Source organism: Martes martes (genome assembly GCF_963455335.1).
Source record: "Martes martes genome assembly, chromosome: 4".
NCBI classification, from domain to species: Eukaryota; Metazoa; Chordata; class Mammalia; order Carnivora; family Mustelidae; genus Martes; species Martes martes.
The window spans coordinates 7,566,058-7,590,981 of record NC_137891.1 but is presented as its reverse complement, the minus strand read 5'-3'; the positions used below and the strand labels follow the sequence as shown (position 1 = coordinate 7,590,981).

General features: G+C 51.4%; 1 protein-coding gene across 4 annotated transcripts in view; it reads right to left on the bottom strand.

The window, feature by feature from the left end:
- ZFAT (zinc finger and AT-hook domain containing) overlaps nt 1–24,552 on the bottom strand; it is a gene marked incomplete at its 5' end in the record, with an annotated part of 150,664 nt that extends 126,112 nt beyond the window's left edge. For 2 of the 4 annotated variants that reach the window (XM_080801839.1, XM_080801840.1), the window contains 2 exons: nt 11,961–12,212; nt 24,378–24,549. In XM_080801839.1, the coding sequence (XP_080657965.1) occupies nt 11,961–12,212; nt 24,378–24,537 (412 nt within the window). Of the gene's footprint in view, nt 1–11,960; nt 12,213–24,377 lie in introns of all 4 variants that reach the window. The other 2 variants (XM_080801837.1, XM_080801838.1) reach the window with 2 other exon arrangements.
- Between the last annotated feature and the right edge of the window lie 372 nt (nt 24,553–24,924).

The following is a 24,924-nucleotide window of genomic DNA, read 5'->3' as shown; positions in this document are numbered from 1 at the left end:
CAGCAGGGAACCTCTGCCCAGTGGGTGCCCCACCCACTTGGGCCCCCCACCCACTTGGGCCCTCAACGGAGGGTGGCCCCAAGCCTAGGGCTCCAGTCCACGCAGATAACATCCCTTTGGACACCCACAGTCCCCCAAAGTCCACACACGACCAGAAGTAACAAGTCCTCTCTTCTCCAAACCTGCTTCTTCCTTGGCTTCTCAAGATTGGCAGGGCCCGTCCTCCACCAAGGCACCCAAGCCAACACCACACCTGCTCCCACTCCCTCCCTCTTGCTTCCCACCCACTCCAACCCCTGCCCAGGCCCTGACAATCAGAGCTCTCGAATACGGCCGCTTCCTTCCACTTCCAAGGCCACTGCTGAATTCAGATACTGTGGACCCTCATCAAGACCACCACACCATGTCCCACTGACCACGTATGGCCAGGGAGCCTTAAGGGAGGCTGATGCTTCTGCCAGGGCTGGCACTCCCCTCCCCATTCCTCTTCCCCTCCCCTCCACTTCCACCCCCCTCCTCAGAATCCAAGGCCCACGTGGCCTTCCAACCTCAGCCCAAGCCTCCCTGACCACCACCCTGCCCTCCCAGGCTGCCTGCCCCACAGCTTCTCCGAGCGCCCTTCAGACTTTGTTGTGACGTCTACAGGTGCTCCTCACACTTACCTCGAAGTGCTAAGATTATTCTGCCCAGACCCTGAAGCTCTGAGCACCCTTGCCGCATGAACTGTCTTCCCTGATGTCACATCACCAGCAACAACCGCGCGCCCGGCAGCCGGACAGCGCCTACGCACTCAGCACTTCTCACGAATCATGAACGACCCACGGCAGAAGCTCAAAAATATTCTATTTTCCTCAGCCCCTAACCACACACCACACACACACACACACACACCCTTACCTCTGATGAGCTCCTCTGACCTTACAAAGAAAAACTAAGCCCCTCTGATGAAAGATCTTGTTCCTTGCTCCCATCCCCTCCTGTCTCGGAGGGGATCCTCTGGGAGGGACGCTGTTCCGTTTTCTGACCCCACACTCAGCAGTAGGATCCGTGTCCGTGTTTGTATCGCTGAGTTCCCCACAGGCCTTCCAAGAGTCCCTCCAGGTACTAACACTCGAGCCGGGCAGGCTGACTCGGCAAAGGGCAGGTGAAGAGTTAAGCGTACAGGCAATCAGACATTTGAAGAAATTAACTCATATGCACTCATTTATAATTAACGCTGCGCTAATATTCTCAAGTACCTATTCTAAATTGCCCAAGAACTAATTAAATCTCAGAACACCCCAGAGAGTAAAGTGTTATCAGCCACATTAATAAAAAGCTCAGAACAGTTGTCAGAACAGCAGACGGAGATGGGATTATATTCTGGAACTCCGGCACCGATTCACTCCACACTGCTAAGACAGCAGTTTCTGGAACTTATTAGCCCACGCTCATCCCCTCGGACCTGCTGAATACGCATCACTTTTGCTTTTGCTCGTCCCCTCAGGCCTTCTCCCATCATCCCGGCTGTCTTACTCCGAAGGAAAGCCAGGCAAGCACCTGCCTCAGGCAGTGACCCCATGGAGTGACAGCCGTGAAAAGAAGCCCCTGAGGGACACGAGGCCTCTGTCTTCCACGAGACCCCTGTTCTCGCTACCTGACCGCACCTGCAGGCTTGTGCCCCAACCATCACGAAGGACATGCCTACCTCACCTTCTCTCCACACACACAAATGCCAAGTCACCCTTAGACGTGGAGCTCAGGCCCCCTCCTCAGGAAGCCCACCAGGATGTACTCCACAGACACATGGTCCTCCCCTGCCCCTGCTGCATGGGTTTGGCCCTTCTGCCAACTTCTGTTATCTATTCACCTCGCCGTTCCCCTTTCAGACACTCAGCTGCTCAAGGGAAGAGACTCACCCTACTCAACTCTGATCCCCGAAGTCCAGCTGGGCACCCCACAACAGCACAAGCCCAGGAGTCAGGAGAGAAAAAGAGACGAGAATCTGCCTGCTGTGGGGATCTCAGCCCTCAGCTTTAACCAGCCTCCTTGGCAGCCTGGAAGCACCAGGCACAGCAGTAAGGTCGGCTTTAAAAGCCTCGGCCCGTGGGCCATGGACCACCCATCCCAGTGCTTCCTAGCAACCACAGGTTTTCACGGGAGAGAGCGCACTCCTTTTCAAATGGGGTCACAGGCATGGCAGCCCCCTGTCTTGGGAAAAAGCATCCATTAGAGTGGAAGCCCACTGTGCCATGGCCTCCATCACACCCTATCAGGACACAGCAGGCAGCCCACCGAACTGCAGGCAGCAAGAACTGGGCTGCCCCCTCTGCCTCCTGACACGGAAGGACAGACTCCCCCCACACCATCACCAACAGCCAGCACGGCCCCCACTGGCCTCCAAGGTGCTGAACAAGGAAGTCCTCCCTCAGAAGTCCGGCCATACAGTCCTGCTTAGGTGGGATCTTATCCATTCCGCCCCCTCCCCCAGCCGCTGCAGCAAAAGGGTCTGAGTGCCCCCGGTTACCCAAGGGACACAGCAAGGCAGGAGCAGAGAGACTGGGGTGCACAGGGTCAGATCAACCCCCGACTTCTGTGTCTCACACCAGGACACGTCATCCCCAACAGGACTGGAGGTTTTAGTTCAGAAGACTCTGGGCCAGGGCAGGGGGGCAAGGTGGAGGACCCGCAGCCAAGAAGACAGCCCGAGCCATATGACCAGGGCAGGAGCTCAGAGGTCTAAGGGATTTGGGTAACGGCCAGCTGGCCTTGGACAACTTCCCTCACGTGCCAGAGCCTCTTTCTCCTCATCTGCAGTGAGATGGCGGCCCCACCCCGGCATCCGGCGGGAGGACCAGAAGAGATCCTCGGCGCCCTGGCAGCGGCTGGCACAGCTGGGCACGCACGAAGAGGGCGCATCGGCATCGCCGTGGAGTCCAGCCAGGGCCAGCGAGCATCACGGTCCCGCTCACCCGAGTCTAGGGTTCTGCAGACGCAGGGAAGTGCTGGACTGGCTTGTCTCTGGAAATTCTCCAAACACCTAAACGCACATCTGTAAAGCTTAGCAGCCTGATGCACACCCACCTCTGGGGCCCCTAGAGCTCCCCACAGGTTCCGGGCCATAGGTCCCACACCTTCTTCTCTCCGATCACACATCCTGTTCTCATCCATCAGAACCCCCCTTCAAGTATCAGAAGCTACTGGAGTAACGAAGGTCCTGCACAGGTATTTTCACCACGCAGACATTCACCAGCTGCCTCCATGGTGAGCGGCAGCCCTGAAGAGAGAGCTGGCCGGCGGGCTCAGGGCGTGCAGGGGGCTAAGAAGGAAAAGCTGCCTGCCCCAAAGGAGCCAGGGGACAAGTGGGCATAAGCGTGCAGAGCAGCGGCCCAGAGGCAGTAATCCAGTCTGAGGCAGGGGCAGGCAGGCCACGGGGGGATGCTCAGGAGGAAAGTGACAGGTCACCTTTGCATTCGACACCTCTCTGTGAAGGGGAGGCCTCGGGCCTGGTTGAGAAGTGGAGCAACCAACCAAGGGCTGTGGCTAAAAATGCCCAGAAAGCTAGACATGAGGCTGGGAGGATGGTCAGCGAGGAGACTGGGGGCCCCAGAAGGGCTCAGGGCCAAAAGCCAGCAGGACTTGGTGACCATTCGTTTGGTCTGGGGTGAGATCCAAGGAGGAATTAGGGTGACTCAGGTTTCTATTTCTGATGACTGAGAAGCACCAGAAAGTGAGAAGTAACTTTCTTAGGCAACCATCAAATACAGGCAGGAAAGGGGTGGTGGGAGCGCAAAACCCAAAATGTAAAGAACACAGAGTCCGGAAATGACCATGAGCAGTTGTGGATGGCCAGACAGTCAGCAACACGTACAGGGACCTCAGCCTTGTCACCTGCCCGACACCACAGAGAAATGCACGGGGAAGCAAGAAAAACTAACTTTGAGTTTGCTGCCCGTCGGACAGTGCGCAGCCCTAGTTTCTGTCCCTAGAGGATTCGCACATCTACCGCACTTGTGTGCCAGGTGCTGTTCTAAACACTGGGAACGGAACGGCGAAACGAGCTAGCCACACAAAGTGCCTGACGCAGTCTGTCTGTGCCAAACCCATACAGCAGCAGAGTCTGCTGGCTCTAGATTTTGGCAAAGAAAAGAGAGACAGGAGTGCTTCTCTGCCATGTGCAGGGCACCAGGCCCCGGGGACAGGATGGGACCCTGCCTGCTGAGCTAGCAGCGTGGAGGGAGACAGACACATAGACCGACACTCCTAACACGAGGAGACACGCATGACGTGGGGTGAGCAGCCTGGGCTGCTGCGAGGCAGAGGCCAAGAACAAGGACGTGCACACCAAGCCTGCCTGCCAAGGGAAGGAGGCCAGGAGCTGCAGGGGAGTGGGAATCTGCTGGCACACGAGAGGGCCCCGGGGCTCAGGGGCTGCGGGTGAGTGTGGTTATTCATGGGACAGAGGGAAGCGGGTCTCAGGCAAAGGACAACACACAAGAGAGAAAGAGCACAGAGTCCTGGGGCCTTAGAAAGTTTGTCCCGGAGTTCCAGGTGGGCAGTGGGGGAGGGGTATGGGCCCAGGGCCGTGGGGGCGTGGGGGGCAGCTGTCAGGTTTATGCACCAATGATCTAGCAGGTTGGTGAGGAGCTCCGAATGTCTGTGAACAGGGGCAGGTGTACGGGCCTGTCTCCAGGGGAGGGACGGGACCAGCGTGCTCTTCAGAGAGGCGGCTCCAATGGTAGGGAGAGCCAGAGTGCACACATCCAGGGCATGCATAAAACCATCCAGATATGTGGGAAGTAAACAGAATTCCTCTTTGCCTTTCTGATCACATCCCTGGGAATTTTAGATTTTAACATCTGTTTTACAATGTCTATAACATATTCTTATAGCAAAATACCTGAGCTCCCATCCCAGGTCTACCACTAACTACTGTTTAACACTGGACAGGATGCTTGTCTCAGTTTCCTAATCTGTGAAATGGGGACAAAACTGGTAACTACCTCATGGGGTTTTTATGAAGAGGAAATACATTAATTTTATACGACACACAGAATAGTGGTAGGCCTACAATAAGGACTCTGTAAGATAGTTTTTAAATTCTAAAAACGCAACTTATTAGTAACTAAATGAATACCTACCGGGATGTGACTGCAAATCACTGGTGTACACAGAGCGTGGACGGGAGAAGGGCAGACCAGAATGGTCACAAGAAGAGACGATGAGGCCTGACCCATAAGAACAGGAGCCAGCGTGGAGAAAAAGTCAACTGACCATGGTAAGTGACCAAAGTGACAGGAAGGGTAAGACATGTGGGTGGTGGGGCTGGTCACCACGTTGGAATGGCGGGGGGGGCATCTAGGAGGAGCTAGGCAACGAGCACAACACAAAACATGCCGCACAGCTTACCGATCGCAAGCTCAGGGGAGGGTCTGGCCAAGGAGGACATCTTCAGGTCACGGAGCACAGCTGCGGGGTGAGTCCAAGGAAGCGGACAGGGGCCAGGCAGCAGTCACCAGTGAAAGCAGACAGCTCCAATCCCTCCCCCCGCCGCCCTGGGAACAGGGCACGGCTGCACCTTCTAGCCCCTTGCAGTCAGTGGGGCCATGACATCAGCTCTGGCCAATGAAATACACAGGCAGAAATGATGGGGGTCACTTCGAGGCTGACGGGAAACTACCCAGGGCACACGGAAGTGCCAGGACACATGCCCACTCTTCCCAGCAAGCCAGAGGCCGGGTACACAAGGGCACCGCTGCACCCCATGACCTCCAGGCTTCCGTCCACCTGACTGGCCCACAGTGAAATTGGGGTTTACAGGTGACAAAAGCAAACCGTCATCACCATGACACAGCTCTCCACGGAGAAAGGTGTTCTATTCCGAGACTGACACTGCCTTTCCTTCACACCTACAAATTGTCAAGCACAGCTCACCCCAAACCGTTTTCAGTCATAGCAGCATTAACCAAACCAGCTGTTTGCTAACACAAACACAGTATAAGGCACTTGAAATATTGTTATTAAAAAAACCTCCATGAAAATTATAGGTGCATCTTACGTAAGATCTTAAATAAATGCCTTGCCTTCTTTAGGACAGATTCAACAATAGTAAGAGCCAATTTTTGCAACTCTCCTTGCAGAAGATGACCCCAGAAATAACAAGCTTGGGAAGGTTCAGAAGTCACTTTTATGAAGTTGACATATTGATTTCTGTAGGCTGCAAACCATTTTTTTCAGAAACACCAGCTGTTCCACACAATAGCACAAAAAAATCTCTTTTCTTGGCTTCTTTTACTATTCAAATTCGGAATAAAATACATAAATGTTGAATACATATCGAAAGTATTAATTTGCCAGGGTTCAGCATAGGGAAAGGCTTATGTTGTTTTCTTTTAATTGTTTTAACAAGCTACAGAGTCAAGGTCAATTGTTTGAAATGTCACCAAACTGCTCCTTACAGACCATGCATTAAAACAATTATGCAAGAATTTTCCAAATTGTAATGTTGTGCTTGGCAACCTGGGAACGTGGAAGGACTGCAGACAAGGCGGCCACAAGGCAACTGGGCATAAGGTCATTGCTGCCTATTTTAGAGCCTTCCACAGGGGCCTGAAAGGGAAAAACTCCCAGAGTTTCTACGTTTCCATTTGGTATTTGTTAAATTAAAATCCTTTTAAGGTCATTCCAATCAATGGCATACGCGGCCATTTTCTCCACGGCTTATTACTGGAGGCCGCTGATAATCTTATGAGAAAGGACTGCTCCCGTCTGCCATCCAGGGAGAGCCAGCCTCACTCATTACCGAGAAGAAAATCCACGTCGTGACCACGCAGGGTGGGACCTTCAATTCTTATACAGTTAGCGAAAAAACTGACAGAAGTACACTGAAATGAAGAAAATCTACGTCCGTGAGGTGGAAACGAGACTGAAGACATAGACGTGGCACCCAGGAGGGCCGGCCACGGGGCGGGAGGCAGGCGGTGGGGGGCTGCACGCACCCCAACCCCAGCCCGGGTGAGGTGCGCGACTGGATGAGCAGCACCTCCGGACTTCAACATCTGCGACTGCGAAACCATGAAACTGAGCCTGAAAACGGGGTCTTTTGAGCCCATCTTAAAAGGTCACGTACCAGGTGATTCAGAGGATACACATTTTTTTTGAAATGACCGAACTACAGAGCGGGAGAACAGATCTCTGGTTGCCAAGGGTGGTGGTGGGGAGATTCTGCAGCAGGAGCACGGGTCCCCCAGGTGACGCGACCGGAGCGCACACACGTGTCTCCGTCCATGTCGGATTCTGACGTCCTGCTGCACACCCACGTACGAAGCAACCCTTAGCAGAAACGGGGTTAAGGGCACCAGACTCGTCTATGCAATCCTTGCGACTTGCTGTGAATCTGTAATTAGTTTCAAAATTTGAAGTTTTACTTTTTAAAGGGTTTCTGAGACTTGGAGCCAGACCCTTCTTATTTTCTCTGTGGACCCTAGGATTTGAAATAGTTTATCTCCCAAACTGCATTTCTTAAGATAATTCCTTTGCCCATGTTTACTGACAGAAACATCTTACTTTACGACTTTCACTAAACCACGATTTCCAGATGGACCAAAGACGGGGTTATAAACAAGACCATACCAAGATCACAGAGGACACACAGAAGCATGTGTTTTATTATTTGGGGGCATCGGCGAGCGTTCCCAGCTATGATGAAAAGGGACATTCGACAGGAGTGACAAGTATTTAAAACTCCAGCAAAGCAAGGCTACAAATGGAATGAAAAGACACATGATAAACTACGGAAAATACTTCCTGCACATACGGTGACCCAAAGGTGTAGTAAGTAAAGGCACAAACAAGAAACACCCCAAATTACACACAAAACACAAATCATTTCCCGGTAACTCTATAACCACAAGGTCTAATTGTGACCACAGAGCCACTAATTCAAATAATTAAAAGAAATCACTGGCACAGAAGCCTGGCAGGGCTGAGGACTGACAGGACGCAGCATGAACAGGAACAAGGCGGGTGGGAGGCAGCGTCGGGGAAGTAACCGGCAGACGCTGTCTGCAGGGTAGCTTGGCAACGCGCGGGCGTGTCAAAATGTAAAATATGCCCTTATTAGCCCAGCAATTACATGCCTAGGTATTTGCCTAAGATAATAATAGCATGAGTGCAAATATAATAATAAAATTGAAATGCATGCCTAAGATGAGTCACCTGAGTAGTGTTTTTTTCTTTTTTTCAATCAGGGAGAAAAATAAAAAGCAATCGTGAATGTCAATCGACTGGAAACTGATGAAGGAAAATGCATGGCCCGTGCATATGGTGAAACGTGGGTGGCCTTTAACAATGACAAAAATCTGCACTTACTGATTGTTCGCGGTCAGGAAGCAGAGCACAGCCGCTGAACTATGGCGGGTTCCGAACCCAGCCCCACCGCTTACAGGCTGTGTGACCTCAGCAAGCTCCTGAACCTCTCCGTGCCTCAGTGTCCTCTTGTGTGAAGTGGAAGTAACACCAGTGCCTACTTCGTCAAGTTGCTGGGACTTAAATGAGCTGTAAGATGGTGAGTATCCAGAAAGTGCTATGAACAGCTCGTTAAATAAAAAATACTGACATGAAAACTTTATTGGCCACGTTAGTGAGTGAAAAAAGAGCACAGAACATGTGTATGACCCCATTTCTAAAAAAAACGTGCATGTACGTACATCTGAGCAGGATCTTTCTTCTCTTTTTTATACAGCGTAAGAGTCGATATACCTTGGCAGTGAGATTCTTGATTACTGTTACTTTCTTCTTAGTATTTTCGGTATCATCTCAGGCATTAAAAAATTTAAAAATGTCAATACCCAATAAGCACTGTCAGACACCTTCGGAATCTGACTTGGTGTAAGCTTTCGTGGGGTGGATTTGGTAATATATAATATACCAGGGGTTACACTTCTGGGAATTACTCCTATAAAAATAACAGTATAAGTCTACAAATACACACGTACATGGGTGTGTATACACACCCACACACATACCTAGACACACACACACATATGCATATGCGTAAAGAAGCATTTATTAAAGCAATATTTACAACAGCAAAAGACTGGAAATAACTGAATTGTCATCAACTGCAAACAACAGGACACAGAAAAACAATGCTGTAGAGCTCCAAGGAAAGACCCTTTTGTTGAGGGTCTTGAATGCCCAGGAGGGGACTGTGCACTTTACTCTAAAGGGGAGACACGAAAAACCTTGTGTTGGGGGAGAAAACCCTGAGGACAGTGCGGAACACCCACAGATCTAACTGAGTGAATGTCTCAGACTGCGTCCAAGTTAGATCCAGGCCTGACCTCTGGAAGCAGCAGCAGTGGGAAGGTTTTGCAAAAGAGATCCCTGATTTCCAACCATAACTGTACAAAAAGCCCAGAAGTCTCCCAGAAGGGGAGTCTGAATGATAGGAGTCTGATGGGATCAATCACATGGAGGCACAAAAATAAAGCAGATCCACAAGAAGACAGCACCGAACGAGCGGAGAGTCAGATTCTCTGACCCGGCGAGGTACACATGGAGCTGCTCGGAAGGCTAGAGCTGAACCCCTGGTGAAAATGCAACCACCATGGGGAATGCAAGCTGGTGCAGCCACCCTGGCAAACAGCATGGAGGTTCCCCAAAGAGTTAAAGAGAGCTACCTTACAATCAGTAATCACACTGCTGCGTATTTGCCCAAAAAAACACTAATTCAAAGGGATACAGCTCCCTTTGCTTATAGCAGCATTATTTACAATAGCCAAACTATGGAATCAACCCAATCATCCATCGACAGACGGATGGATAAGAAGGTGTGGTCTATACATACAGTGGAATGTCAGCCATCAAAATGAACGAACTCTTGCCATTTGCAATGACACGGATGGAGCTAGAGTATGATGCTAAGTGAAATAAGTCAGAAAGAAGAACACCACATGGTTTTTCATATGTGGAATTTAAGAAACAAAGGAGGAAAAAAAAATGAAGACACAGACCCTTAACCCTAGAGAGCACTGATGGGGGAGGGGAGGTGGGGAGGGGAACTAGGGGAAGGGGATGAGGATGTCCTTGGCAGAGGGCACTTGTGATGAGCACCAGGTGACGTATGGACTTGCTGAATCACTATATTGCGCGCCTGAAACTAGTATCACTGTTAACTGTACTGGGATTAAAGTAAAAAACTTAATAAACAAAAAAATGCCACCACTATTAACTATCTGTGTGAGGAAAAGAGAGGGGGGGATGTGACTGGCATGGGGGCAACTCTGGAATCCACAGCCAGTGCTGACAAAGCCACCAGAAATTTGCCCTTTAGGGGCAGGGGGGTACATCCTCGTCCTTCCTCCCTCAACCATCTCACCTCTAAAAGTCTCTTTATTTGCCAAAGGGCATCAGGCTCGGAGACCACGGCACTCCCTGCCTACACGGCGCTGACTCGTGCTCTGCCGTGGGTCAGCAGCCTTCCCGCTGACTTCTCTCGCCTGAATGCTCATCTGTTATGTGCATTAGCCCATGCAGCCAAGAAAGGGTTCACACAGTCACCTTGAGAGCAGTTCCTCAAGGGAAAGAACCACGTTTCGTGTCTTCCCCAGTCTGCATGGGTGTTGGCAATGAGCCCCGGCCACCAGCCTGGATGTCTGCTAAGGATCAGGTGATGAGTTACTCAATTACTCCCCCAGTCTGTGCGAGGACTTTGCACCCAGTGGTCTTGCTTCACCGCTGGAGGTATTTGTAGTAAAGGACTTGAGAATGGAGGTTCAAAGGCTGGGTCCCCTTGGTAACTGAAGGACCCTGGACTAATGACCTGCCTTCCGGGGGTCTAACTACCCTTGTCTATAAATCCGACAGGAGGACCACAGGGCTGTTTCCACACTGCTGCGAAGAAAGTGACAGCTAACACTGCTGAGCACTTTTCATATGGAGGTGCTGTTCTGAGCACTTTGTAAGTCCTGCCTTATTTAACCCTCAAAGCAACCATATGAGAGAGTGCTGGGTTTTACTCCCATTCTACAGATGAGGCATCGGAGGCAGAAGGAATCTGGTAAGGGCTGGAGCAGCTGGGATTCATATGCAGGAAGCCATATCCCAAAGCCCGTGTTTCAGCCAAAACGGTCTCCCACGTGATGTCCTGAGTCCGGCACAAAGCATGGTAAGAACTTCCTTAACTCTCAGGCCGTCTGAACACTTCACAAGCAGCACAAAGGCCAGACGATAGCAGAGCCCACAGGACAGGCCCTCCCCTCCAGGACAGTGGTGCTATTTCACTGCCACAGAAGGTCGCCCACGAGACAAGCTCTGCCATGGTGACGTCACTCCTTTGCACTCCCTTCGGCCTCATTGAGAAGCGGCTGCAGAGCTGAAGTCCAGCCAAGAACATGTGTGGGGGAAGCCCCAACACTCTATTTGCTTCCAGAATGCCCACCTCAACCTAGCCCTCGGCTTCCGTTGGCTCCTCACGGGGGCCCTGAGCATCCTAACGTCCACGCTCACGCAGCCCCGTCCATCGGCTGAGACATCCTCCCTCCGCTAATCCCAGTGCCCCCCAGACCGTGACAGCAGGTTCTCTCCCGACTCCCCGTCGCCAAGGGTTTATTCCCTGCTCACGGTCTGTCGTGAACAGTCCCTGCCATCCCACCCAGAACGTAAGCAGTCGTGAGCAATGTACAAAGTCTGTCGTGAGCAGTCCCTGCCGTCCCACCCAGAACGTAAGTGCAGCGCAGGACAGACCACATCTCACCCTCTCCGCAAACCCCAGAGCCCACTGACTCACACTCCGTGGGCACCACCTCCCACACAACACCCTCAAACCACAGAGGACGTACAGCCCAAAGAGGAACTGTGCCAGCCAGGGGAGCCTCCTACAGAAACGCGCCATTTCCGCAGGTAACTGACCCCATGAAGCCGTCGGTACGTACGAGTCTCCCTAGGACACGGCCGCGCTCAGCCCTCGGGCATCGTACCTGCTTCTCCGTCCTCCTCGTCCAAATTCAGCACAATGATGCAGATGTGCTTCCTCAGCTGGCGCGGGTTGGAGAACTTTCGACAGCACTTGCTGCACTCCAGGCTGCCGGGGGCCGGGCCGCTGCTCTCCTCGGGGGCCGGCGGGCTGTCCGCTCTCGGGCCCATGGTGCTCTCGGCCAGCTCCTCCTCGGCGCTGGGCTTCTTCGTGGAGCCCTTGGGCCTGCCTCTCTTCCTCTTCATGACCGAAAACTCTGCCGAGGAAACAAGAGGGCACAGTGTAGTCACACGTGGCAACAATGCAAGGCACACACCCACTTCCAAATGTGCAAATGTGCTCAGTTCATGTTCTGTGGAAAACAGAAAGTCTGAAGCAACTGCGGCAATGAACAGCTACAAACAGTAGCGCTAGTGCTCCTCTCGCTACTGTGTCATCGACGTCCTAATATCCTGATTTAGACATACTGTTTGATGAGAACCTCTGCACATCTTCTCTCGTAAAGCGGGGATGGTTCTAGGCTGTGACCAGCAGCCCCCCCGGTTCACGGATCAGACCCCTCGTGAGCCACGGACCCCATCTACACCCATCCGCAGAAAGTGCTGAAGGACGTCCTCGCAAAGGATTCGCCAAGGCTGTTAGCTTTTCGTGGTCTTAATGAGCTCCTCAACTACTCAGATTATTTCAAAGCATCATAATTACCACAGCCGAACCGTTCTGGTAAAACAGAGAAAAACTAATTACAACCTAAAGTCTACCAACCACAGGACTAAAGACAACAGCAGTATTTTTCGCGTTTCCTAGCGGCCTAGGGAGTTCGACGGCATGCTCGGAGCTGCGTCAGAGCAAGTTTCAAATCGTTTTTCAACTTGTATTTCTTCTTAATTAGCACTCATTTTTAAGGCATTCAGCTCCAGAATGAAGGTGGGAATTCCGATGGGTAAGCAGGGTCAGGGAGCACCGTGCCGTTGGGTGTGTGAAGGTGCAGAGGCGTGGTCTCAGACGATGTGACCTGACAGGTACCCCGAGACACCATCTAGCTGATGCCCCAGTGTTACTGGCCTACCTGCTGAGGTAGGGCGTGTTGGCAGTCCTCCCAATCTGAGCAGCAGAAGAGGGGATGGGATATAGGGTTCCAGCACCATCCTGGGAAAAGGGCCACGCCAGAATGATGATGACCACATGAGCTCTGGACAAAGGAGCCTGCTTTGACGTGGAGTCCCCAGAACTCAGGGAGATCATGCACTACAATGGGGGAAAGGGTTGGGGGGGAGCTTGTAGGAGCAGAGCTTCTGCAGAGCTGCAGGGCCAAAGGGTGGTCAACAATGACCAAGAGAGACAAACCAGAACCCTCCTTGGCCAGGGCAGCCAGCACAGCGGATGGTGACTTCCTTCCCGCTCTGTCGAGGGGTGTGCTGGAGATGGGGCGGGGGAACAGGGGAGGGGAAGTACTTAACAGGAAGGCAGAAGAGACCAGACAAGACAAACAAGGGCACGAGACGCTCGGATCCCCCTGCCCACACCGGATTTTACGGGGGGAGAACAACAGCTGCGTAGACACAAGGCCCAGGCGACAGCTCTGGGAGGCCCGGGCAGATGGGGCAAGGAGAGGGACATACGGAGGAAGGACAAACCGCTGACCTCACAGTCACTGAAACCTCCCTCCCTGTTACTCTTCCCAATGGCATGTGCTTGCACAAGTCGCCGAAGCAGCAATGATGGGGCAGAGAAGCAGAACTGGCGACAAGGTTTCCAAACACCCACCGCGTGTCACATCAGCTGAGCCACATGATGGTTATGGAAGTCTGGGCCCGGGCCCACCCGCCACGAAGGCCTCTGCACCCTGCTGTGCAGACTGGCCTTCCTCCTCAGACAGGCCCGAGGGTGCAGCTGGGTGGTGAAGAAGGAACCTTACCCAGAGCGGTGGCCTCTGCCTTCAGCTACCAGGGTGACCTCTAGGCTCCCAGACAGTCCTGCCTAATAGGACTGCCTGTTTGCCTGGGGCCTGGGGCCACCGACAGTCTAACAACGTGATTTATGACAGGGCCTGCGACAAGTCAGAGCAGTTCTGACCTCTGGAGAACCGGAGAACAGAGGTGTTCATCGGAACCTACGGGAGAAGGGACTGAAGGCCAGCCACGCGGGCAGTGTGTCATCGAGCCGGACACTGAAGGCTGGGGTGAGCATCCCTGGCTGGGAATACCGGAGTCCTGTCACATAATACAGCAGGAAGAAGCAAGAGCATCCAGGACTCCACAGGGGGAGAAGGAGGACCAAAAGCTCCATGTCTAGAACCCTCCCAATCCCAGACTTGGCCCGTGCATCTTTCCCTTTGGCTGGTTTTGACCTCTATGCTTTTCGTATAAAATGGTAATCACAAGTATAGTACTTTTCTGAGTTCTGTGAATCATTCTAGCAAATTAAGGAACCAGAGGGAGTCCTTGGGGTCCCCGAATTTGTAGCTAGCTGGTCAGAGAGAGGGTGGCCCCAGGGACTCCCAAACTTGTGGGTGGGGTCAGCAGTCTTGAGGGCAACTGTGCCCCTAACCTAGAGTCCAGCCCACACACTGGGGCAGGACACCCGGCATTCTCTCCTCAGAGATGAGCCAGAGCTCATGACCGCGACCACGGTGCCACAGGGTGCAAGACTGCCATAGTCTGGGTCGTTCCTCGCAGACAGAGGACCCCTGCAGGCAGAGCCCAGGTCCTAACTCTCTGTTCCCCCAGCACCTAACCTGGTGTCCTGCACAGCAGGTGCCAATCGATCTTGGTGCGTTAAACCGGCGGGCCGTGCACAATCTGGCTGTCAAGGAAGAAACACAGAATCAGCCCTGAGAGCTTTGGAAATCCTCTAACACGACGGTGACAAAACTAATCTTACATCTTGCTACATCCATAATGCAGATGCTCAAGACCAATTAGTTAGCGAAAAATGAAATATTCATAGATGAACTTGGAATAATTTAAAAGCACAGAAAACGAGTTGCTGCTGTCAACTACAAACATTTTACAGAACTGCTGAGAACTCCGGAACTGGGCAAGGGAAAACTTGCAACCTCTCAGTCAAAACCCTGGGACGGGCTTGCCGTCCATTCCCCTTCCTCCTGCGTGCAGTCCTTGATTCGGTCTGTCCAGGACCTCTGATTTGTCCGAAAGACATCTGCCCACTAAACTCCCTAGATCCCTACACATGGCCCCCGGAACACAGCCTCCTGCTCCCGTCCTCCTCTTATCTCACTACCTCGCTCTAGAACATTCCATCATTCACAACACTCAGACCTGGCATTCTCGGTCCTTCCTCACGTGGCTCAACACGCACACACATACACAGCTGTGCTCTCTCTCAAGTGCTCGGCAATGTTCCAGGCCTCCCTAAATTTGCACAGATAATCCCAGTCTTTTTATGAACCTGTAGTGCTCCCCCATCTGTGCCCACCTCCTGCACCCTAGTCAGACCCTAGGCCCCAATTCAAACCCTCACATCCTCCTCCACGAGGTCGTCCCAGCTGATCTCGTGCGGATGTGTGAGGTACACATGCTGTGCACGCCACTGACACAGCCTCCAGCCTGAGTGTTTCCCTCTCTTCCCACCCATTACACATCCTGAGGTTGAATTCCCAGAGCCCAAGGATCACAAACAGAGCTGGAAGTGAAGGGGACACTTAATTAATAAATACACAGTTGGATGGCAAGAAAAGAAGCCACTTCCTGCATCCAGAGTTTCCAGAAGGAAGACAGATGGGAGCCAACACACCTTGAAACCCTGGCCTGACACCACAGTGTGGGGACAACTTCCTCACAGAGAACCGTCCCCACAGATCCAAGGCCAAAACTGGCAAAGGACAGGAACAATCAGCCAAAGGTTTTTTAATTCAATCAAAAGACGACATGAGCACCACGAAAAAGAGCTACACGTTGCTAAAAATCTAGTAACATAAGCCCTTTATGTATACATCACTCAAGTGTGCAAGTCCTGTTCTCAGTTCTTATCTCATTTTATCCTCATAGAAACCTTCAGAGATGGATGCAGCAAATGTAATTTCCTCGATAAGAAAAGAAATAAGGGACTTGGAGGTCCAAGGGGCTTGGCACGTTTTCCAAAAGCTGGTGCTAAGCTCCCAGAACCAGGATCTGGGTTCCATCTCCCCGCCCAGCTCTTTCTGCTGGGTCATGTGGCCCCTGGGTCAGCTCTGGACCCATGGAAAGAGCGTGGCTACACTGCAGAGAACACCAGCTGTGAGCCAGGCCGCCCCGCGTTAAATCCCCCACAAGCAGCCACCTCTAGTATGAAAAATAAACACGAAACTGTCTGTTTTATAGTCCCCTATAAATAAAAGCCATCCATTAAAATTCTGAGCATAGTACTTGGAGGGGATCACTAAATGGCAACCTTGTGTTACTACGGCCACACTCATTAAAACTCTCCCTTGGACTATTTCCCTGAAGCAACCGTTACCTCCGGCCCCGTCCACTGCCAGACCGTGTGACAGAACACACACCCGCTCTTGCTCGCAACAGTCCTCCTCCCTTGATTTCTTCCTTTTGACGCCTCTCCCACAACAAGAAAGCCAGCATGGAATCAGGCGCATCCACATTTCACCACGCTGGAGGCCAGGGAGAAAACCCTCACTCTGCAGCTCAATCCAGTCTCTCCAACTCGGGAACAGAGGCAAATCCCGAAACTCGAATACCGCTGGGCCCGACAGTCCACCTCCCTGACATCTACTCCCAACGAGCCCCGGAAGCCCCGGGAAAACAATGAATTATTTATCAGAGACGAGGGGCAGCGCGCCTTGGAGGTCTCTGGGGAACGCAGCACCCGTCCACGGGACAGACCGCAGCCGGCCCTGTAACACGGGGCCCCCAGGAGGCCGGAGGCGCCCACGCCTGCTCCCCGCGGAGTTCCCGGCGACAGTGCGGCCGTGTCCCGCCAGCAGCAGCGGCAAGGAAGCAAACGGTGCACCCTGCGACGCGCTTCCCGGGCTTCTCCCAAGTCCCTGCGGAAGCACCGTAGCAGCCCACGGCATGGGAGGCGACGTTGAGGTTTGTCAAGACTCACCAAGTGGCCCCGAGACACAGAAAACGTAGTGGCAGAGCTGGGCTTTGAGCCCACTGCTTGCCTCAGAGCCAGTGAGCTTCACACTGACGTCAGTTCATTTCAGAGCGCAGAAGTAGTACTGCGGGACCCCTCCTCTACACTCCGCAGGGAAGGGACCACCGCATCACCAGCTACAAGCCTCAGTGCGATCCGACTCCTGAACCAGACCACAGATGCAGGAAACAGAAAGCGGGGGCTCTGAAGGGCAACGTGCGCGTACCACGTACTAAGGCACCGTGTGTACCACGTACTAAGGCACCGTGTATTAACACACATTTATCACGTAACCTTTTCCAAAAAAAAAAGAAGGCAAGCATCTTATGTCCCGCTGACAGAGGACAGAAGCCACCTGCTGAAGTCCCAGCAGGGCCTCCACAGGTGCGGTACAGGCGGAGCCCTGCGTGAGGCACCACGGGGGGGCGGGGGGGCGGGGAGCCAGACCCAGGCCACGCTCCACCAGCCAAGCTGAGCACTGGAGTGCCGGCTGTGTCCGCCCTGACCACACTTTCTGCTTGTTCACCCAGAAAGCAAGCCGGCTACTACCTCCCCGGCCCAGAGTGGGGCGCCTCTTTGTAACCCGCACAAAAGCCCTGTGTGTGTCAGCCCCAGCCGGGGCAATCACGTGACAGCCCCAGGACTGGGACCCTGTCTACCTGAGTCCAGGATGGGTGCTCTTTAACTACCCCCTCACTGCTACCTGAGGAGATTAGCGGGCTCAGGCTTCACTGGTTTCTGGGACAGAGCACGGCAATGCCTGTGTACACTCAGAATGACCCTATTCGTGGGAGCAGTCCAGGAGGGACAACTCAGAGATTTAAACTTGGACGTCAGCTTCCACCCTCAAACTAGACTCTGTGACCCCCTCTCTGGCATCCCGTCCTTGATCCCAGAGAAGTGCTTACCCTGCTGCCCTGCACAACTGCCTCTTTGCCCACCTGCGACCCCCCAGCATGGAGGCAGGCCCAGCAGAGAGAGCGCCCCGTGCGCCCCGCACTCTCAGCACCGAGCAGAGCGCCCAAGCATCTGACAGGTGCGTGATGACTGAATAAAGAAACGGGGTGTGAGGGAAGGCAGAGATAAAGGGTGAAGAGCTCCACTGGGAGGTCTGAAAGGGGAAGAAAATCGCAGAGCGCAAACGAGGCTCTCCAGGGACCCCTGTGAGTTCCAGCCCCAGCAGGTCCCCCTATCCCAGCCGCTATCAGGATGAACGAAAGTGTGCACACACGCTCACCCACCACTCACACCCAAATACACACCCACATACATTCTCAGACACAACCACACGCACACACATTCTCTCTGTAAGGCAATTTTTTCTTGGACCGCAGCCAGAGATCTGATGGGGAAGAGGAGAAAATGAAAGGGTCTTAGGCAGACCACTTCCTACATGAGCAAAAAAGATTAAAAGGCTATAAAATAAACCAAAGGATTTAGGAACCTTCCTGTTATAAAGGGAGACCAAAATAATAAATCAATTACTACTCAGTTAAAGGTTTAATTAAACCATTTCAAGTATCTCTCAACTTAAAATGAATTGTGAAGGTTAAACCTGAATAGAAGTCATTAGAGAGAAACTAAGCTTCTGGAAGCCTCGAATTTTACGGACTCACAGAGAGAAAAAGGAGGACTTGGAGTTCTTAATGAAAGACTTTTGAAGAAATGTTCTCGTATTAAGACTCTGCGTTTAATTAAAGTCTTAAATACTTTTAAAAATTAAACTGTACAGGCAACTAATCTTCCCGTATGCGCACACCAAAAAAAGAGAAGAAATGTGTTCAAGAAAAATTTAAGTCGAAAGTAAATTAGTTAATAAAGGAAAATAATTTTTAAAGTAGCTTCGTAGTAAGAATCTGATTACACACAGAGCAGTACAAGAGCAGGCAAATGCCGTCAGAACAGCTGGGCCCAAATCCCACTGTCCCACCCACTAACTGGGTCACGGTGAGCGGGTGGTTGTTAAGATCTCCAGTCTCTGAACCACAAATTCCTCAGTTATAAAATCTGGGCTTCAGTAAAGAAACGGAAGACACGGACAGAACTACAGACCAGCAAAACCTAACACTTATCTATGCGAATGTGCCACCATCATTAGCAGACTATAAATTCTTCTCAATCGCACAGGGAACAGTCTCTAAGATAAACCATGTTAGTCCATATATCAAGTTTCAATAAATGTGTAAGGGCTCAAATACATACAAACTACATGGGCTGAAATTAGAAATACATAACTCATACAAGTGAATGACCAAAAAAAAAAAAAAAAAAACCCAATTAAGAAATGGGCAGAGGAACTGAACAGACATTTTTCCAAAGAATACAGGGAGATGGCCGAGAGACACATGAAAAGATGCTCCACATCACTCATCGTCAGGGCAATGCAGACCAAAACTACAGTGAGATACCACCTCACACCGGTCAGAAGGGCTATTATTTAAACGACAGGAAACAACAAGTGTTGGAGAGGATGTGGAGGAACGGGGACCCTCTTGCACTGTTGGCAAGAATGCAAACGGGTGCAGCCACTCTGGAAAACAGTGTGGAGGCTTCTCGAAAAATGAAAAACAGAACAGCCCTGCAATCCAGAAACTCTACTTCTAGGTATTGAAGAAAATGAAAACACTAATTTAAAAAAATACACACACATCTTCATTCACTACAGCATGATTTAAAATAGCCAAGATATGGAAGCAGCCTAAGTGTCTACCGACAGATGAATGGGAAAAAAAGCTGTGTTATGTCTGTGCGCACACACACACACACACACACACCCCGGAATGTCTCTTAGCCATAAAAAATAATGAAATCTTGCCATTTGTGACAACACAGATAAATCCAGGGAGTATAATGCTAAGTAAAATAAGTCTGAAAGAGAATGATAAATACCACATGACTTCACTTACACATGGAATCTAAAAAAACAGAACAGAAGCAGGGAACAAACAGGTGGTTGCCAGAGGGAGAGGGACGGGGGATGAGTGAAATACAGGAAGGGGATTAAGAGGTACAAACTTCCAGCTATAAAATAACTAAGTCATGGGGATGAAAAATACGGCATAGAAGGGGCACCTGGGTGGCTCAGTCAGTTAAGCATCTGCCTTAAGCTCAGGTCGTGATCCCAGGGTCCTGGGATCAACCCCCGCATCGGGCTCCCTGCTCAGCGGGAAGCCTGCTTCTCCCTCTCCTACTCCCCGACCTTGTGTCCCCTCTCTTGCTGTCTTTGTCAAATAAATAAATAAATCTTTAAAAAAAAACACAGAAATTTATGAATCTCAAAAATACATGGAAATTAAATAGTGCTCCTAGATAACGAGTAGGTCAAAGAGGGTATCATGAGGGGAATCAGGAAATAACACTGAGATGATCAAGAGGAAACACAACATGCAACTCAGGTGGGATGCAGTGAGAACAGGTCCATAATGCCTGTGTGAGACACAGAAAGATCTCCCATCGGTAGCCTACTCCTCTAACCCAAGAAACCAGAGAAAACAGAAGCAAACCAAATGCACAGCAAGCAGAAGGACAAAAAGTAAAAATTAAACAGAAAAACAGAAGCTAGAAATCAAAAAACGGACAAACTTTTAGCTAAACTCACCAAGGAAAAAGAGGTAAGATTCAAACAGCTAAAAATCAAGAGTGGAAAATGGAACATTACCACTCATCTTACAAAAAAGTTTTTTTTTTTTTTTAAATTCTCAGGGATACTGTGAACAACTAATTATATACCAACAAATCAGAGAACTTTGATGAAATGGAAAACTTCCGAGGACACATACCACTGAAAGGAATTCAAGAAGCAACAGAACATAGTCACACACCTGTTGCACACAAAGAAACTGAATCGATAATCCAAAAACTTCCCACCCAAAGCCCAGAACTAAAGGGCTTCACCAGTGAATTCTATCAAACATTAAGAAGAACTAACACCAACACTTCCAAAATCCTCCAAAAACAGAGGAGGCAGGGACACTTCCCAGCTCGTTCTGTGAGGCCACTATTATCCTGATTCCAAAACCAAAGACATCAGAGAAATGACCCTCCATAAGCTCTCCGAATACAAACCCTAATCTCTTCATCAAGGTTCTAGCAGACCAGCTCCACGAGCACATGAAAAAGGATTATGCAATGGCTGAGTGGAATGTACCCCAAGAACGCAAGAGTGGTTCAGGGATGAAAACCCAACCACGTTAAATCAGCACATTACTGGAACGAAGGGGAGAGAGAACACATGGTCATCCCCACTGAGGGACGGACCACGGCCGCAGGGCAGGTTCAGGGGGAGACGGGCCTGGTGGGCTGGCTGTCGGGGAGACGAAGAGGAGGATTGATCTCAAGGAAGAGAGGGCCTCAGGGTGGCATCCTGAGCGGACAGCCATACCTCTCACTACCATCGGTAACAAGGGCGAGGGCGGAAGTCAGCCTACACGTCCCGGAAATCACTGATGTGCAGAATTCCAGGAGGAGATCTATCTGCGCTCTCATTACTTGCTCATTATTTATAAATGAAATGAAAAATTCAAATTATTTTATCTCATTCACATTTCATGTTAGTTGGAAGAAAAATCTTAATAAGCAAAGCTGAATAAAAACAGAATTAAAGCTTTGTAACCACCCTTCTCAACATTGTCAGCCCATTAATCCACGTGACTTCTATCTGCCATATGAATTTTACATAAGAGATTTTATCCGTTCTTCTGAGTTTATAGAAGCTCAACCCCAGAGGCAACACTCAAAGTTCCTGACTAAAGCTCTGGTTCCAACTGTCTGTTAAGCCACACTCTTTGGAAAGCCAATGCATCTTAACCACTCAGCAGGACCATGGCCATGGGGAATGTGGACGTCACTGGGGGTCCTCCAGTGAGGTCTGGACAGATGGGCCTTACTCACCCCCAGACTCAGTGGCAGAGGGAGGCGTGGCTGAACTGTGAGGCCCTGGCATTAGGCAGATTCTTTTTTTTTCCAGCTTTACTAAGGGATGATCGACCAACCAAAACTGCATATATTTAGGTCACACAATATGCTTTTTTAAGGTGCACGACAAGATGGCTTACTGTACATATACACTGCGAAATGCTCACCACAATCGACAGGAGAACCATCTTTTTCTTTTGGTGAGAACACTCACGATCTGCTCAGTCAGCAACTCCAAGTATACGCTACAGTACTGTGAACTGTAACCTCCAGGCTGCGAGTTAGATACCCGGAACCTACCCAGCTCAAAGTCTGTACCTCTTGACTATCATCCCCCCATTCGCCCGACGCCTGGGCAACCACCGTTCTACTCTTTGGTGCTGTGAATTCAGCTATTTGAGATTCTACATACATGTGAGATCATCCAGTATTAAGGTTGCTGTGTCTAGCTTATTTCACTTAGGATAATGCCTTCTGGATTCATCCATACTGCAAACGGCAGGCTTTCCTCCTTTGTTAGGGCCGAATAACATTCCTGGTGTGTGTGTGTGTGTGTGTGTGAGTGAGAGAGAGAGAGAGATGGATCTTCTGCATCCACTCATCTGCAGACACTCAGGTTATCTACTGGAAACGCATCTGCAATGAACACAGTGTGCAGATCTCTCTGCCATGCTGATTTCACTTCCTTTGGATACACTTCCAGAAGTGAGATTGCTGGATCACGTGGTAATTCTATCTTTACTTTCTTGAGGAACCTCCATCCTGTTCTCCATAGTGGTCGCACCAGTTCGCATTCCCGCCAACAGGGCACAAAGGTCCCTTTTCTCTACATCCTCGCCAACCCTCATTATCTCGTCCTGCCGAAGACAGCCGTTCCCAGCAGGTGCTCCCTGAGGTTTGGACGTGCATGTCCCTGACGGTTAGAGACACTGAGCACCTTTTCACGCACCTGTTGGTCATCTGTACGCCCTCTTCGGGAACATGTCTGTTCAGCTCTTCTGCCTGTTTTAATCAGGCTACTCGGTAGATTCTTAACGCCAAACTGACCTCCCTCCCCCTCCTCTTCCCCAAAGCAAAGACACTCAAATGGGCACCACCGGTTGAGATGTGATTATGTGGCACTTCCCACCTCGGACCTGCTTTCCCGAAGCGGGGAGAGGACAGATCCGGCCCCGAGGCCCGTGCCTGGGCTGAAGTGCTGCGGGCCCAGCACAGCCGGCTGCAGGTGAGGAGACACGACGATGCCCGCTTCTCCTCGCTCGCCGCTGCCGGCTTCACCGGGGCTGGGTTTCCTCGGCTTCAGCTCACGCGCCACTCCCAGTAACCGGCAGAGCTTCGCCGAACTCCAACAACTTAATCCTCGGTCAGGTGTATTTCTCTGCGCTCCCTGGGAACGGCCAGAGGGACTCATTAACCAAACACTGTCTGTCTGGAGTGGCTCCTCGCTAACAAAGTCGGACAGAGGATCAATAAGGCGGCTGTTGGGAAATGCCAGTCCGAATCCGCCCAGGAAAGCACACTTGGTTATCAGCGTGGCTGATGAGCCCTGCCATGGAACAGACCATCCTTCTGCGCAGGGACTGGCCGGGGTCCCTCACCATATAAGAATAGTTTTGTGGGGGCTTTTTTGAACTGCCGTGTGCAGCTACGCCTCCTCTACTCCGTATTCTCTTGGTCTATGGGGACCTCATTACCAGCGCCTCGACGGCATCTCCAGGCCAGCCGCCCGCCGCGCCGGGGGCCGTCCAGTGGGACATGTCTGGATGCTGCGGACAAGACGGATCTCACCCCGCACGCTGGCTGCGGACCCGGAGGATTCTGTGCGGATCAAAGGTTTACACGCTCGTTCAGGAACGCTGTGTCTCAGGTTGTGTATCCTTACACATTCATCACGCATGTTAGAATAGCTTCCCTTTATTGTCTTCCGTGCCGGGCGTCATCTGGTGCCACAGGCACATCCCGCCTGTGACAGGCACATTCATCTTCATTTGTCAGGTAAGCACGGGGAGGCTCAGAGAAGTCACGTCCTGTGCTTCCGGGAACGCGGCACGCGGGTCCCAGAGCCGGGTGAGAGCCACCCTCGTCTGAGGACAAGCTCGTGCTCTGTAAACTGAGGGAGGCTACCCCCTCCTCTCATGCACTCCCTCCTTCCTTCACGCCTTCCCTCCTCCTTCTACAGTCAGGCGCTGGAGAAGCTCCCGCAGGGGCCGGGTGCGGTGCACTCACACACGCACACTCCTATCTGAGCGGGCCTAGAGCTGGACAAGTACTAACTGTGGGAAACGGGAGCGCTCTGGGCTTCAGGGCCCACCAGACAGAAACCTAGCATCAAATACGTGTGAGCAAATCACCACCATCGCCACCAACGGCACGTCCGTGGCCGTGGCCCCCTCCCCTGGAACCCCAGGCCCCTTACCATCTCCGCTTCTGCTTGGGTTGGCGGGCTCAGGGGTACTCAGAGGTCTGAGGGGAATGATGATTTCATCAACATTAACCCCATCTTCCGTGTGCTTCTCAGAAACGTGGGACAGCAGCTCTGACTGGCTGGGTGAGAAAAGGTTACAACATTTGCACATGAAGATGGCTGTGTTTTCTGTAAGGAAAAAAAAAAAGCAAACTATGTTATTTCAACCTAACAAAAACAACGATTGCTTCCAATCACCGAAGAAAAATACTGAAGGCTGCCCTTCTGAGCCGTGGCCGACCTCTGACAGACTGTGTCCCTCTCGTGGACACCTCCAGGCCAGGCAGCTCACTTCTAACTTCAGGTGGCCCCAGTCGCCAGAAAATTCTTTCTTCAGAACCTCAAAACCTCAGTCCTCCTGGATAGTGTCTAGTATGGGCAAACCCTGCCCTCCCCGCCCCCGTTACCCAAATCTACCCAACGTCCCAGATTCCAGTATTGACATGGCAACGTAAAAAGAAAAAAAAAAAAAAAGGAAACTGCAAAACCAAAATCCAAC